This window comes from Pipistrellus hanaki (assembly GCF_964339955.1).
Source record: "Pipistrellus hanaki genome assembly, chromosome: 12".
In the NCBI taxonomy this organism is placed as follows: Eukaryota; Metazoa; Chordata; class Mammalia; order Chiroptera; family Vespertilionidae; genus Pipistrellus; species Pipistrellus hanaki.
Window position 1 is genome coordinate 36,750,630 of NC_140514.1, and position 17,729 is coordinate 36,768,358.

General features: G+C 42.7%; 1 protein-coding gene across 1 annotated transcript in view; it reads left to right on the forward strand.

Annotated features, from left to right (window-relative positions):
* The first annotated feature begins 1,365 nt into the window (after positions 1-1,365).
* ANTXR1 (ANTXR cell adhesion molecule 1) overlaps positions 1,366-17,729 on the forward strand; it is a 208,677-nt gene continuing 192,313 nt past the window's right edge. Inside the window, exon 1 of the mRNA XM_084901202.1 lies at positions 1,366-1,912. Within this exon, the coding sequence (XP_084757328.1) occupies positions 1,761-1,912 (152 nt within the window). The 5' untranslated portion in view covers positions 1,366-1,760. The remainder of the gene's footprint in view (positions 1,913-17,729) is intronic.

Below are 17,729 nucleotides of genomic sequence, written 5' to 3' on the forward strand. Positions count from 1 at the left end.
CAAGATGTTGGCCAGGGCTGCAGTCATCTGAAAGCTTGACTGGGGTTGGAGAATCCACTTCCAAGATAAATCGCTCACCTGGCTGGAAATTGATGCTGACTGTCAGCAGGGAATCTCAGTTTCTTGCTACATGGACTTTTCCATAGGGCTGCATGGGTGGCCTCCTGACATGGCAGTGGACACCTCTTCTCCTGAGCAAGTGATCCAAGAGAGCAAGAAGGAAACCACAATGACCGAACCTCAGAACTTACACACCTTCATTTCCACCATAGATTATAAATTACACCCAGATCAGCCCTATTCAGTTTGGGTGGCGGTGGTGAGTGAATACTAGGCAATAAGAAACATTTTGGAGGAAGGCTAGTGCAATACATTACAATCTTCAAAACTTGTGACAACAAAATTACTGTTTAATGGGTTATTCCAAGACAGTAGGATTCCATGATACATAAGGTGGGGGAAATCACCATGGATGGTCACATTGGGGAGTGAGGGTCTCAGAGGGTCATAAATGAGGGGTCGATGTGTGTCTGGAGAGGTCATTCTGAAAAAGAAGTATATAATTGAGAACTCCCAGACTAAAAGGCATATGAAGCCAAAACTGAGTTCCTGCCTGGAACTGGGGCTCAGGGGCCACTCTAAAGATCTCTCACGTTAGAAAGGCTACACAAGGTGTCCCTGCCAGTCCCAAACTGGTTGAAAGGTCCATACCCTTGTAGACTATTTATTTCCTCTGTCCTACATCAAAGATAGAGAGGGGGGGGGAGGTCAAAGTTCATAGGCTGAAAGAATTATCACAGAATCTCTAAAATCTGGAGATGGAGATAATGTAGAACGCTCAGTCTTTCCATGCCAAGAGGGAGCAGGCTTCTTTGTGGGACTGTTCATGCTGTTCCCAGCCACATAACTGGACCCCAACAGTCTCTTTTGTGATCTGCGCTAAGAGTACAGTGAAGTCACTTGGGCGATGCAGAAAAGTCACTTGGGCGATGCAGATCACAAAAGCCCCGTTCTTCTCTGCTTAATTTGCACAGTGACTTGTTTGCAAAGGCCCCAGTCTGGGGTTGGAGGAAATAACTTCTCATCCAAAGTTTACAGTGATTATCAAAAGCCCCAGCAAAGGAGATGAAAGGGCAAGGGAGGGAAAGGCTAGAGAATGAGAAATAATTTAAAATGGGGGAGAAGCCATGGGGGAAGGGACCGGAAGGGAAGAGAAGGTGCATGAGAAAAAGAAAACCTGCTCCCACGAACGCCGAAGAGCGCTTTCCTCATCTTGGGCCACTAGGTGGCGCCCTTTGGACTCACTTCCCCCATCAAAATAAGCAAAACGGGGTGGAGAGGAGGGAGGAAAGGCAAAGCACTCCCCCAACCAAGAACAATTTGAAAACCCACCCCATAATATTTAAAAACCTGGGACAAAGAACCGTCTGGACACGGAACTGCTTCCATTGCAAAAGCCCAGCGCAGCCTCGGGAGCGCCCGGCGGCGGGCCGGCGTCCGAACAGCCCCTTTAAAAAAAAAGCAGCGGAGTACAGTATTGGGATCCTTGAAACCTGAAACCTAGAAACAGAATCGAAGCGGAAACCAGAAGGAAAACCTTGAACTCCTCCAGACAATTGCTTCCGGGGAGTTTCGGGAGAGCGTGGGGGAATCAAGGGCCCGAGAGGAGGGTCCCCTCGGATGGCGCGTCCCTGAGGGTCCTGGCGAGTTCGAGGCGCGTGGGAAGGAGAGGACCCGACCCTCTCCCCGGGCTGCAGGTCATGGCCACCGCGGAGCCCAAAGCCCTGGGCACTGGCTTCAAGTGGCTCTCCTTGGCCACTTTCGTGCTCCTCTGCGCCGGGCACGGGGGACGCAGGGAGGAAGGGGGTCCAGCCTGCTACGGCGGATTTGACCTGTACTTCATTCTGGACAAGTAAGTGCCCTGAGGTGTTCCGCACGAGGCTGAGCCGAGGATGCTTCCTCCCGGGCTGGGCTTGCTGGCGGGGTGGCTTTGGGACCGGCCGGCGCGCCTGCCCGGGGACCGGGAGGGACCCAGAGGGACCCGGCGCTGCGCCTTTGTCAGGGGAGCGCGCGCCTCGCCTCCCAACCTCCGCTGCCCGCGGCGTCTGCGGGGGAGGTGTCCCTCCTGGTTCGGGAGACAGCTTCTTTTCTGCCTTGCTTTCTGTGACCCAGGAGTGTGCAAGGGAATGTGAGGATGTGTTGACCTACTACGTTTCTGTCAATCTTTCTCCTTTGCTGCAAGAAACCTCAGGGAGAAAAGCTTGCTTTAGGAGAGGCAGAACTTTTTGAGGCACCTCTAGCCTAAGGCGTGGGCTGCTCAGTCTGCCGGTTCCTTTTTTTAAAAAAAACAACGCTGCCCTACTTAATGCAGTACCTTTGTTCCTAATAACAGAATGCATGTGGACCGGGCAGTGAGTGGAAATGTAGGTAGATTTCTCCATCGCCCCGCTATGGAGCTGCCGGCTGGGGAATGCTTTGTTGTGGGGCGGTCTTGTGCATTGAAGGGTGTTTATCAGCATCCCCTGTCTCTACCCACTGCTGCCAAGTGAGGATGCCGGGACCACCCCTCCTCCCTCCTCCCTCTTTCCCACTCTCCCCCCGCCCCCAGTCCCAAAGTGGAGACAACCAAAAATGTCTCCAGACGTTGCCAAGAGTCCCTTGCGGGACATAAACAGCCCGGGACTTGAGAACCACGGATGCAGGCAAATTCAAGTTCTTGGCGATTTGACTGGTGGGCTGCCAGGGAGATGCAGGAGCCCTGGTTTCAGCATGAGAAAGGGTCCTGGTTAGGCATCTGGATTGTGCTCCAGGGAGAGCTGAACTCAGATCGATGAAACGCTTTCCAAATCCCCTTAGATTTGCCAAGCAGCAGGCATTCAAGGAATCTCCATGCTCCCTACTCATAAACAACTTCAACAATAAAAAGGCTCTCAGAGGAGATCGGAGCTCCTGGGGAGCTGTGAGCTCCCCAGCGCCAGGAGAGGCGCTCCGATGCTGCAGTGGTGGGGAGATGAATTTCACAGACTGGAAAGTATTTGGGGATTGGAAAAAAGAGTCCTGCAGAAGAAGCTGGCCAGCTAGAAACCAAATGTGCTTTGCAGTTGCCCCTAGAGTTTGATTTTTCCGTAAAGGCTGTTTTGAACTCCAGATTCTTTGGCTGAAAAGTGAGATCTTTCTTGCAGATTTATGAGAAGGTGGATACTGAAAATATACTCCAGTGCTAAGAAGTGGAATTTCTTTTGTTGCTTCTAGTGGCTGGGAGCACCCGCTCACAGGTTCAGAGACTGTCTGAAGTCAGTCAGAGATCCATCACTGAGCTTTAAAAAAAAAAAAAGAAAAGTGTGTAGGTTTGTTGTTTTTTAAGCCAGTTGAGAAGGATATACAGTGAACCTTAAAAAAAATGGACAGAATCACCAGGTCCCTAAATGGAACTGTAGTCCATACTGTAGAGATAATAAATTCTCCCCAAATCAATTTATAAATTGAATTCAAGTTTTCAATCAAAGTTCTGAATGAGTTTATTTTGTTGGTGAGGACTTTAACACAATAAGTCTAGGTTTATCTTGGGTGGGGAGGGCAAAAGAGCTAAAACATTTTTGAGGAAAAGAATAGTGAAGAGATGCTTATACCTCTGAATATTGAAATGTATTATAAAGTAAGTTAATAAAACAAGAATGGTAAAAGCCAAAAAAAAAAAAATAGGTGGACAGAGTAGAAAATCAAGACATAGTTTCAAGGATATGTAAGCATCTAGAGGAAGTTCAAATCAGTGCGGATTAATTTATTGTTTTAAAAGAAATGATTCTTGAACAATGGTTGATGACATGGGAAAAGAAAAGGTTATATTTATTTATACTTTATATCACACAGCAAGATGAATTCCAGGACTGAAAATTTAAATGTTTAAAATGAAATGATGAAAGAACTAGAATAAATTTTAGGTAGATATTACTATAATCTTAGTTTTAGAGTTTTTAAAAAGGCAAAAACAACAGAGAAAACTATAAAAAGATTTAAATATACTAAAATTTTAAGTTTCTATAAGTGAAAAAATGCCATAAATAAAAGATAATAACCAGTTGCAAAAACTTTTGCAATGCAAATTACTCTTTAAATATATATAAAAATCAGTTTTTAAAAGATCATTCTAATAAAAATAGTATTACTATATAAATAATTCATAAAAATATGTATCAAAGGCAAATAAATTTAAAAGTTCAACTTTACTAGTAAGCAAAGAAAAGAAAAATCAAGATATAATTTGTATTAAGTTAGAAAATGTAAAATTTTATATATATATTATTAATTTTTTTACAGAGAGGAAGGGAGAGGGATAGAGAGCTAGGAACATCCATCATCTGCCTCCTGCACACCCCCTACTGGGGACATGCCCACAACCAAGGTACATGCCCTTGACTGGAATCCAACCTAAGACCCTTCAGTCCTCAGGCCGACGCTCTATCCACTGAGCCAAACCAGTCAGGGAGGCAAAATTTTTTAAAAAGAATAACAATATTTAGTGTTGGCCAACTTGTAAGAGTAGGCACTGCCATATTTTACTAAGGAAAATATAAATTTGTACATTCTTTCTAGAGTTGTGCTGTGCAATGGAACTTTCTGTGGTGCTGGAAATGTTCTTTATCTGTGCTGTCCAATATGGCAGCTACTAACCATATATGGCTGTTGAACATTTGAAATGTAATTAGTGTGATTGAGAAAGCGTACTTCTAAATTTATTTAAGTTTAATTAATTTAACTTTAAATAGCCCACATATGGTTACCATATTGGATAGCGAAGACAGGAAGATAATTTAGCAACATGTATCAGATGCTTTTTAAAAATAGGTTTCTGCTTTTCCATCTTGCAATTCCATATCCTAAAGAAAAAAAAAATCCAAGACTCACATCGAAGTGCTTATGTGTGTGTTCATGGCAGTGCTATTTGTAAATAAACCTGATCATTAACTAAATATTCAACAACAGGAGATTATTAAGTAAGGCGTGATAAATGCCTACTATGCATATTTGTGAGATGTTTTAGGAAAAATATTTAATGCTCATAATATACTCTTAGGTGAAAATGCAATTACCAAACATTATATACATTATGATTCTACCTTTGAAAAAAAGCTTAATAAATGCCTATATTTATCCAATATGTAAATAGTATTTCTAGAGAGAAATTTTTCTCTAGAAATACTATTTACATATAGTTTTGACAAATTTACATATAGTTTTGACAAATAGTTTTGAATTCTGTTTTTATGCTTTTCTGAATTTTCAAAAGTAACAAGGAACATGTTACTTTTATATTCAACAAAAACAAGTTATTACTTTGGGTTTTAAAAAAATCATTTCAAGTGTGAGGAGGATCTCTCGTATGCTGAGCTCTGAGCCTCTCACCATTGTAGAGAATGCTGCTTATTGCACATAAAATCCTGGAATCAATTTCTAAATGCACCATGTCATTATGGACCCCAAAATGCTTCGGGAAACAAATTGTGGGGGAACCTTTACAGGTACCTACTTTACATTTGCCTGGACCCCTCTGACTTCCTTCAGTTGTCCTATTGCCTGAAGTGAGGGAGATGGAGGTGCCGAATGAAAAGCTTGCTAGGACAGCTACCTTTTGGTAGCTAGGGCGAGTGCTGCTGTCCGTAACTTACAGATGAGAAAACTGTTCAAGCTTTGTCAATTCACTGGGTGAAGTGACTACCCAAGAACCTAGGATTAGATCATGGCAGAGCTGGGACAATGTCTGTCCCTGATTCCTAGCCCAGATCTAGCTTGCCATCTGGATCCAGGCGAATTTCTCTGGTTGTGGAGCCCAGAGCCAGAAGCTAACAGGCCCCTGGGTGAGCCCTAAAGACATGGTCTTCTCTTCAGAGATAAGAACTTCCCCAATTAGTGCTGTCCAGCACCCAACCACAGCAGAGCGGAAAGATGAAGAATGCTAACTTGTTTTCCTTTGGACTTCTAAGGTCCTTTGTCCAGAAAGACATTGTCTTCAGGTTGAAACCAGTGGGTCACAGGGCCCTGAATTCACCATTCTTCTCCCCGCCCCTCAAGTCCCCTTTTCCCAGTGGATGGTTCTCCTCTTTTTTATAACATCGAATCTCAGCTCATTTCAGCTTTAAGCAGGATGCATCTCTGGCCTGGAAGGAACCCAGATTATACATTTAATGGAACGTCATGTTTTCTCAACCAGGAGCAAAAGACTTTATAATGATAACCTAGGCCACCACAGTAACACAATAGGGCATTATTAGCGGCTTTGGCGATGGGGTTGGTGGACTGAGCTTCACAAGGCTTTATACCGATGGAATTTCATGTTCATTTAAACATGCTTTTCTGGTGACAGTCAGGAAAAGTAGATGGCTGGAAATTCAATCAGGGGTTTCAAAAGGCAGCGTCGAAAGGCCTTTATCCAGAGGGGAAAAAAAACAGTCAAGGAGCTTCCTTTAAATCTTCCAGGGCGTCCGCTAAGATCGATGCACTCCCATTGACTAATACACAGACAGGACTGTACTTCTCCTCCCTCCCACAGGGCTCTTCTGCTACTGCGCTGTGTATTTATGTATCATATATTGGTCTGTTTTATAGAGAACTATTCACCATTTAAGTGGAAAAGGGTGGAGTCTTCATTGTGGGTCTCAGGAGAGTGCTGGCTATAGGCATGTGTGCCCTAAATACTTCAAAACTAGAATGGCGGCATGGAGAGCTGGAGGAACGGAGGATACAGTGAGCTGGAGGGTGACGTGAGCACTGAATAGCTTTATTTATGGTACTTGCTAAAGCCACAGCCTGTCACCCAATAAATCCTGCGTTTGTAAAGGCCCCCCACAGGCTTACCAGGTGCTCCTTCGTCATTTGAACCTCTGTACCCCTCCCTCTGCCACTTCCTTTTTGTCCAGCACCAATTTTCTCTCTCCCTTAACCCCGCACAAGGGGACCTTGTCTCGCCACTCAGAGTTCCAAGCCCAGGACCCACCACTGAGTGATCCCCTGGTGGTAATGAGCCATCATTACTACGTGTTATACCTCAGGACCCTGGTCATTAAAGATTTTTTATAACATGAGGCTGGGAATCTCACTACCTGGCATACTATATTGTTTTTCTGGGAAAATACAGTCCAGATTCCCAACTACTAACTTACAAAAGAAATCTTTCGAGTCAGAACTAAAGTTTCCCAATACGTATGCCATCCACAGACGTGCCAAAGACAAAATTGTTTGGTAGCTAGGACAAGCCCTACCGTCCTTCACTTACAGATGAGAAAACTGTCCACCTTTGTCAGTTCGCTGGGTGAAATGACCTACCCAAGGACCTAGGATTAGATCATGACAGCTGAGACGATGTCTGCTCCCAACTCCCAGTCCGGCTCTTTCCACTCATCACTGTGCAGTCGGGTCATAATGGGAAGCACATGTCAACACAACGAGAGATACTGGTGAATTCCTGGAATTAAAAATCCTTGCATCAGAGTTTCAGTAAACGGTGGTGTATAAGACAATTAATATACTTAGTGGAAGGATACCACTCTGCTCTTAAGTCAGCTGTCTTAGATTGAACGCTTTAGGACTTGAATCCCCTGCCCTCCACTCACAAAGATGCTTCCAAGATTTGGAGGGATGGATTGGATGATTATGATGCACTTAAAGGTCAAATAAATTAGTAACTTGTTCAGATTGAACCTGATGGAGAAGGGAGATTCATCTCTGTCGAAGTGTAAAAGCACACCGATGTTGCGTGTTTTCAGGTATGCTTGGAAGAGAACTTTGCGTAGTGAAAATGTGACCTGGGCTCTGAATAAGGAAAACAGAGATCATTAGAAGGCGCCTTTAAAATGCTACAGTGATGATTGTAAGGGGAAAAAGTGTTCAGGGGCCAGGAGTGCGGTGTGTGTGTGTGTGTGTGTGTGTGTGTGTGTGTGTGTGATTGAGATGGATTCTATGGTTAGTTGTAAATGTTCCTCCAATTAGCTTCAGTGTTTGGAGAGGACTTATCAGACCAGGTAATAGTTGTTAGAGCTGCCTACAGGTTGGAAGGTTTGGCATATGGATCAAAAATAAATAAGGCACAGTGTTTTTGATGTTTTGTTTGTGTTGTGTTTCTGTCTGGGTCAGTCAAGTAATTAGCTCCAGTTTCCTTAGCAGTGGAGACCTGGTAACACTCTGTCTCAGCTGAGAATAGAATCCAGGAGTGTTGGGGGAAGGCACCCGTCCTGAGATAACCTGTAATTATCTCCAAATGCTAAAGGACTCCCAGTGGCGCAGAAATAAACTCTGGCATCCCTTAGTGAGACTTGGCTGTCACATAAATGCAAATTTGCTTTATGCTAATTTAGAATGTTTGTCTTTTTTATGTCTGACCAAGTGATTAGATTTCGCCTCTCTTAGCCATTACTTGCCAGCAAAAGACCAAGTGAATATCTGAACATTTCTGACATGTTTCTCAGACATGCCAGGTTCATAATGAAAAAAAAAGTAATCAGATTTCTTCAATTTGGTTGAGCATATTCTTTCACTCATTTGTCATAAATATCTTCTCAATTCCAATAACAAATATGCAATCTATTAAAGGCATGGATAACACTATGCCCATTGGAAGCAATGTCCTGTTCTGGGAGATGCAAGAGATGTTTAAAAAAAAAAAAAAAAGGGCAAAAAGCAGTCCCGGACTTGTTACTTTTTAGGCAGAAGCATTCCAGGCTACAATGAGGATTTGGGTAGGGGGCTGGCAGAGAAAAGTTTAGATCAAATAATAGGTAAAATTTACTGAGCCTGTGTTAGCTTCCAGGCACTCTGGTAAGTGCTTTGCCTGTATGATCCGATTTCCTCTCTGCAACCACATAAGGTCAGTACAGTCATCATTTGACACATGAAGACACTGAGTTTTAGAAAAGTTACCCAAGGTCACTCTAAGTGATGAAACTCAGCCTCAGACCCAAGTCTGACTCGTGATCTATGGACAAAGATTAAAAAAAAAAAATCTTAACTTGTAAAAGAACATTGAGTCAATCAGGGTTGGTAAGATTATGCTGTGGTAACAAACAATTCCCAAAATCTCAATCACACAAAACAACTAAGTTACCAACTTTGCCTAGCTACCTGTGATGAGGGTCAGCAGGGGACTGCTCATTAGCTGTTCGGGGAGTCAGGCTGGTGGAGCGCCTTCTCAATGCCTGTTTCCCTAGGCTGGGAGGGAAGAAAATGCCAGGGGGTCTCTGGCTGGCAATGAAATGCTGCAGCCGGAAGTGACATGCCTCCTTCCACTCACAGCCCATTGGTCAGAACTAGTCACATGTAAAGAAGATGAAAATAATGTCATCCTTCCATGTATGTAAATGGAGAGGAAAGCCAGACATAGGTGGGCATCAAAAGCCTCTACTGCAAGCATGTAATTATTCACTGCTTTGGCCTGAGTGGGTCAAGAGATAAGAGTCTTCTAGAAAAGAGTCCATTTGGAGCTCTACATCTTAGATGTCCTTACCGAGGTGGAATTATTATTAGACATGACAGTTCAAATCCACGCGTGAGGCAGTGAGGGCTCCTGTTCTTTTCCTCCCTTCCTCATTGCTCCCATACTTTTTTAGTGGTTCTCAATCTTTGTAAGGCCAAGACCTTTTAATACAGTTCTTCATATTGTGGTGACCCCCAAACATAAAATTATTTTCATTGCTAATTCATAACTGTAATTTTGCTACTATTAATGAATTGTAATGTAAATATATGTGTTTTCCGATGGTCTTAGGCTCTACAGCAGCGGTTCTCAACCCACAGGTTGAGAACTGCTAGCAGAGTCGCTAGCATGTGAGGAACTGTATTAAAGGGTCGGGGCATTCAAAAGGCTGAGAACCACTGCTTTAGATGAGACATCCAATGCAGTGGGCAAAGGTTTAATTAGATGAAATGGGAGGTGGAAATAGAGATCAGACATGTTTCCCTGCTACCTGCATGTTACAGGAATGTACTGGAAATCTAAGACTCTCTTTGCCATTAGTCTGTGGCATATGAGGGAATTTGAAAGGCTGGGAAGGGAGAGCAGCCCCTGGAACTGCAGCAGCTGAGCTGAGAGGATGCCCGGATGTTGCAGAGGCTGATTCAGAGTTTGAGAACAGAAATACAACGAAATGTATTTCTGAATGGGAGTGCTGTAGGCATTTTTGGTGGGACAATTTTTCACTGCAGGATGCTCAATCTTTCTGATATCTGCTTTGTTCTTAGCTTCTTGGTCAATGAGATAACCAATAAATAATGCCTATACATTTGTTTTTAAATACCCTCCCATGAGATGGTACCACCCCAATTGAGAATCCCTAACTGAGAGACTGCAAGATAGAGCAAGGCAAGCCAATGATGCTGATTCCTAGCATCCCTGGACTATATCTGAGCAGGAGGAAGGAGGTAGGCTTTAGTGATAATTAGGCCAGGAGAAATTGTAAACCTTGGAAAGGAATATGCTAAACCAGTGAATGACAGCACCATGAATCCAGCCACTTAGGCAGAAGATCTGGACATAATCCTCTTTCTCATACTGCCTGATCCTATCTGCTCCCACATTTCTCCTGTGTCTACCCCATTCTCTGCCTTGCCATTGTCTTAGTTCTTAGCTCCAGCCATTTATGATCCAGTTCACTGAAACATTCTTTAAATTGGTCTCTTTCATGTCTTTTCTTAGCCACCACCACCCCCCAATACCAAAATTGACCTTTTTAGAACACAAATTGTATCCTCACATTATTCTCCCTAACCCTTTAATCTTGAAACACAGCCAAAGCTCTTTAATTTTTTTTTTTTAACTATAAGAGTTTACTATTGATTAGGAAAGGCTTACAAGTTTTTGGAAGAACTTTCACATCTTTAACATTACAATGTATTTAACCATTTAACAATGGTTCTTTTATTGCCTCTAAGGTTATTTCTTAGCAAGGTACTCAAGAATATTGCACAGCCACTGTACATTCCCTAGCTTTATCTCTTTCCACACTCTGTGGTTTCCAGTAAAGCCACACTATGAACTAACCCATGCCCTCTCTTGCCTTTAGCTATAATACTCTACATGACTCCTCCTGTCTTTACATAACTGATTTACTAATTACCTATGATTACTAATACTTGGTGCTCTCCCATCACTAGTTGTTCATTGACTGAGGTAATAAAAATTAAAAAGAATCACCTCGCTGAAGCCGGTTTGGCTCAGCGGCAGAGCATCGGCCTGTGGACTGAAAGGTCCCAGGTTCGATTCCGGTCAAGGGCATGTACATTGGTTGCGGGCATATCCCCACTTAAGAGTGTGCAAGAGGCAGCTGGTCGATGTTTCTCTCTCATAAACATTTCTAGCTCTCTATCTCTCTCCCTTCCTCTCTGTAAAAAAATCAATAAAATATATATATAAAAAAAAAAGAAAAGAAAAGAATCACCTCTTCCCCAGGTTGGTGTTGCTAAGTGGTTAAAGCATTGACTCATGCACTGAAGGGATCCAATTCCCACTCAAGGGCACATACCTGGGTTGCAAATTTGATCCCAGGCCCCAGTGGGGGTGGGAAACAACCAATTCATGTGCCTCTCTCACTTTGATATTTTCCTCTATTCTTCTCTCTCTTATTCTCTTCCCCCTCTTTCCCCCTTTTTCCCTTCCACTCTCTCTGAAAATCAATGGAAAAATATCCTTGGGTGAGGTTTCACACACACATACACACACACACACACACTGAAATTAATACCGCTTTACATCACATCATTCAAAATTCATTCTCTTTTCAGACTCTCTCATCTCATATTTCCTGATAAGCAGCAGATTGTCCATTATCAAGAAATGGAGATGAATAACTTCTAGTGTTTGTCTTTGTGTCATATTTAGTGGCCTTACCATCTTTTCCTCAAACTTGGATGTTCAACCATATTCAGTTTCAATTATAAGTAGCTGTAGGAACCACCTGGCACAGGGCTTTCCCAATATCTTGGTAGGAAAAGGATTGTGATCAGAATCAGAATCTTCCTGCTATCATTCCCTACATAAAAGATAAGTGAAGCATTCTAACTGTAACTGTACACCAGTCACAGATGTAATGTACGGCCAAGGGATTACAAAATACCATTGGACAGCCATACTCTAACCATAAATAGACAAATGTATGAGTCAGGACAGTCCTGGTCTATGCTTTTTGTCCCAGTATAGCTATTAGTTCCTTTCTATTTTATTCTTGAAAGTATCTCAGTTGAGATTTTAAATTATATGGTCATCTTGATTATTAACTGCCATAAAAGACTATCAAATGAGCAAAAAGTGTGAGGATTGAAGGCCAAACAGGTGAAGTCCTTGTAAACTTTATTCCATTACGATAAGCAACCAGCTCAGCAATCCTGATTCCTTTTAAGTGCCTCAATTTTAAGCTTTTTCTGGTATACCCGCTCCCAAATTCCCATCATTTGTGGAAAATCTCTAGTCCTTCTCACTATCTTAGCACCCATCACTATGAATTATATACATTTCATTACCCTCCATGGGGAGGCAGTGTTGCATAGGTGTTAAGAGCCCAGGCTTAAAGAGCAGAAAAGAGTATATGAGTTTAGTGTTTGGACTAAGAACATGGACAATAGGGCCAGACCACCAGCGTTCAAGTCCCACCCCTACCACTTACCTGTTACTTCGTCTCTTTGTGAACTCGGTTTCCTCATCTATAAAAGGGGAGCAAGTTACTTCGTCTCTTTGTGAACTCGGTTTCCTCATCTATAAAAGGGGAGCTAATCGAATTATAATATAGGGTTGTTCTGCTCAGAACAGAGTCTGATGTACTCATCTAGTGCTAGCAATTATTATTAAATGGAATTGAATATAAAATGTTCAGCACAATGCCTAATGCTTAGTAGGTACTCAATAAATGTTGAGTTATATTGCTTTTAATCTTTATAGATTCTAAAGAACCTACCAGGCATTCAAAAATCAGTTTGCTGAATCATTAAATATTATGTTATATTGGAACCTACTAAAAATAGATCCAGCAGGAAAGAACAGAGAGGGGCCATATGCTTTGGCAAAAATAAAGGCGTTGCTGACCTTTGGAAGTGCTGTGTCTTTAGGGAATCATAAGTGCAGAAACTGAAATTGAATGAGTGAAAGGGCTTTCTGGGAGATGAGAAAGCAAATTTGTTTCTGACTTCTGGAAAAAAAAACCCCAAAAATTCCAAAAGCTGTACATAGACAGCTTCTCCTTCACTTCCTCCCTCACTATCATCTAGAACTGTTCCCCTCCCCCCAAACAGAAAGTTTTAAGGAGGCGTCTGGGGGGATCCTGATTCAGGTCTAAAGACAAAGGACAGGACACTGACCTGTAACACACTTGTGAGAAGTTCCACCAGAAACAAAGCAGATGGATTGAATTTGAAGGAGGTCAGCCAAGGTCTACTTTCAACTCTGCTTCCAAGTTGTAAAAAAAAAACATGTAGAGGAAGATTCTAGAAGAGTCCCAAGAATAATCCCAAATCTGGAAGTGAGATTGCAGTTGCGAGTGGGAAGAAGCGGGATGAGAACCATCCCCTTGTGCCCTGCTGTGCGCCTCAGCATCATGCAGAGGCAGTTGCACTGGGCAGTTGAAGGGGCAGTTTCACCACAAAAGAGTGAGTCCATGAACACCAGGCATCTTTCTGATTTTGCCCTCCCCCAATTCAATCCAGACACATGAAGAAGGACTAGTTTGCCCTTGTGAGTATGCCCTTTGGTTTTAGACCAGGTGGTTTCATGGAAAGTTGTAGCACATCTTCAAGGAACAGAAAATTTCAGTTTTAGTTAAACTCTTCGAGAAAACAGAAAGAATTGAAGTTTCCCAATTTGTTTTAGGAAGCTAGCATATGTCTGATATCAATATCTACCAAAGATAACACATTCAGATGCAAAACTTCTGACCAAATTGGTATAAAAACTTAAATCTGAATCAAATATAATCATAGCAAAACTAACAGTGTACTAAGGAATAATACATCAAGGCCAACTAAAATGTATCCTAGGAATGCAAGAGTGCTTCAGTACTTGGGAAACATATTACAGTAACTCACATCTACTTTGAATGCTGAAGATGAAACCAAGTTATTTCCTCAGCAGAATCTGAAAAAACATCTCTCCGAATACTTAAATGTTCAAAGGATACAGAGGATATGAATAATAATTAATGAGGTTGATTTAATAAATATATTTTGAATTCTATACCCCACAGAGAATAAACTTTCCTTTCAAATGCCCATGAAATATGTATTAGGTCACAAAGAATGCCTCCCTATATATCCCAAGGCACAATTTTTCCAGTCTACACTCTCAGCAATAAATAACAGGAAATGAATAGCCAAAGTATACTAACCCTCAGCTACTAGGAAAAAAAAAAATTAGATTTTTATATTATCTTGTCATGAGGAGGACTGAAAGAAAGTGACTCTCCAGGACATAGGATGGCAAACTATGGCTGGCAGACTGTTTTGGTAAATAAAATTTTATTGTAGCACCACCACACCCATTTTGTTCAGCTACTATCAATGGCTACTTTTGTGTTACAACAGCAGAGTTGAGTAGTTGCCATGGCAACCACATAGCCCTCAGAGCCTACATGACATACTGTCTAGCCCTCCACAAAAAGAGTTTACTGACTTCTGGATTAAGAAAACATTTGTACCCCAATAGAAAATGGGCAGAGAATATTGGGACCAAGGTCAGCCATTGCCCAGGGACCTGCACTCAGTTTAATGCTCTGCGTACACCATCTTTAAATTCATAATAATTTTTGTACAAGAAGACCCTGAGTCATTTTGCATTGGATTCTACTAATCATGTAGCTGCTCTTAATTGATACTCAATGTTTTTAAAACAAAGAAAATCAAATGAACCATAGATATTAAAAAAAAAAAATCAGTGGTTTATCCTATCTAATAAAAAGGGAATATGCTAATTGACCATTATGCCATCACAAGATGGCTGGGCCCACAGCCAATAAAAATGGAATATGCTACTTGACTGCCCTCACCCTCACAAGATGGCAATGCCCACAGCCACAAAATGGCAGTGCCTAGTCCCCAGAGTCCCTCCTCATTCAGCCAGAATCCCCCAGTCCCCTCAGCCCCACTTCATCCAGCCTCAGTCCTCTGAGCCCTGTAGGGGAAGGAAGTGCGGGGTGATCAGGCCAGCAGGGGAGGGCAGATGGAGGTGATTGGGCCAGCAGGGGAGTGCAGTTAGGGATGATTATGCCAGCAGGGGAGTAGTTAGTCATCAATCAGGCCAGCAGGGAAGCAGTTAGGGGGATATCAGGCTGGCATGCAGAGTGGTTAGGGGTAATTAGGCAGGCAGACAGGCGAGTGGTTGGGAGCCAGCAGTCTGGATTGTGAGAGGGATCCCAGATTGGAGAGTGTGCAGGCTGAGCTGAGGGACACCACCCCCGGGCATGAATTTCATGCACTGGGTCTTTAGTAATAAATAAAATGCATCCACATAAAAACTATAATGAAAATCTATATTCACTTAGTAAATATACAGATATTTCGGCAAGAACTAATCCTGAGTGTGGGTGAAGAGTAAAAATATGAGTCTTTCCAATCTTATTCCCGAGGGTTTAATAGTCATGAGGGTGGGAAGTGAGTTCCAGCAGCTACCAAGTCCTGCACTGAGGTCACTGTGTTCCCAGCAGGATGCTTGTCACCTTATAAACATTAGATTTAATCCTCAAAACGATCGTTAGCAGATAGGTGCTATTGTCTCCATTGCATAACGGAGGAGGCTGGCGTTTTAAAGGTGAAACATCTTGTTCAGATGTCACCCTAGAAGTGGAAGAATAGGAGTCTGAGCTCACATCGGCCAGCCAGTTGGTGCTCATAACTGCTGGTCTGGGCAGTCTCAAGAGTACATTGTCTCATATCACTGGGGGAGTTTGGTCATAGTTACCCAAGACTCTTAGAATTTGTATAAACTTTAACCCAGATATTTTTTAATCCAGTATGGAGAAACACAGTAATTAAAAATACAAATGTCTCAAGGTAGAAAAACTTATTCCTGCTGTACCAAAATTTATAGAAAATAAGTGAAAGCTGCTTAGCTTATCTTCGAAAGACTTTCCTCCTGGGTGCAAGTGTGGTGAGGAGAGGGAGCAACTTTCTTCCAAACTGGAAATCTTTGTCCAATGCAAGAATTTAAATCCTCAGTAATTTGTCTTTTTAAGTTTTGCTCCTACCCGCTTCTCTCGCTCTTACAGATGCGTGTTTGAGGGGAGGCTTATTGGGTCCTTGGGCATGCGCTTGAAGGGGGCCTCTGACTTCCCTTGTCTGGTCGTGGTCTCCTGCTGATCATCCATAGATCATATTGGTGGCTTTGGCTAGTGACCTGTGGGTCTCATTTATCACATCTTGGTGCACATTGCAGTTATGAGAAATACCTTTGGGCAGCTAACCAGTTTCCTGTGTGTTTTTAACAACAATGATAACAAGTTTGTGTTGCATTTGCACGAGAGTACCAATAGATATCAGAAAATATTTTTAAATTTTCCTGGTGTGTGTGTGTGTGTGTGTGTTGAAAAAGGAGAATTAGTGGAGGTGAAAGGAGACCGTATTTTGCTATAATATCCTCTTGATCTTGAAAAAATAGTTTACATCTTGACCCAGTATATATACATTACTTACACATAACTGGCCAAAAATTTCACATAGTATTACTTTCTGTATGCAATGTATCCTGATATTTCTAGTCCAGGGGTCGGCAAACTGCGACTCGCGAGCCACATGCGGCTCTTTGGCCCCTTGAGTGTGGCTCTTCCACAAAATACCAGGTGTGGGTGCACACACGTACAGTGTGATTAAAACTTCATGGCCCATGCGCAGAAGTCGGTTTTGACTCTCAGAAGAAATTTCAGTCGTACTGTTGATATTTGGCTCTGTTGACTAATGAGTTTTCCCCCAATCACTAATAGTTTGCATTCTATAGTCATGGTTTCCATAGCCATCTGTTAAATTGACTGAAAGGGAGATTCTTCACAAGTCAGCAGGGTGGAGCAGGGCACCCTGGGCTGGGGTCTGCCTGACACTGGCAGGAGCAGGGTGAGTAACCTCAAACTCAAAATACAGTAGTGCTTCGTGGCTTGGTTTGGGTCTGGACTGATATCTGAAGAAGTCGGGGTGGAAGCAAGAGTTGAGGTCAATCTTTTTGAGCAGGAAGGAGGCTTGGCCATGACCCCAGACAGTAATAGGAGGGTTAGGGCTGAAGGACTGGGCTGCATTTAGGGTTCCAGCCAATTAGCATGCAGTGTGAGGTTATGAGGAAGGAAGGAAAACCAAGAAAGAAGCCAGGGAGTGGAGGAAGGGGGCAAATGAACTTGGGGTCTTTCGTGGCAGAACTAATTGCTGGTCCCTATAGTGGTGCCCGAGGCTGCCATATCCTTCAGGATTAGCTGGGGATCTGGGAGAGTTATTGAGGACATCAATGCCTTCAGCGGGGTGGGGCTAAGGAAAAGCAGGGACTGACAGTTTTTTAATTTCCTCCCTTAAAGCAATTCTGCCCTTCCAGATTTATAAGATTCCTGGGTGACGGTTCCAACCATGAGCTCTCTTTTTTTCCCTTTCGTTTTATTCTAACCCATGTGCAAAAGAAGGGGAAACAGTTTAAACTCAATTAGGCCCTCTTGATTTTTACTCTGGTTGTGTGTGTGGCTAATGGAAAGAGCCTGTGTTTCTAAGGAGCTTAACCACAGGGAGGTTTGGAA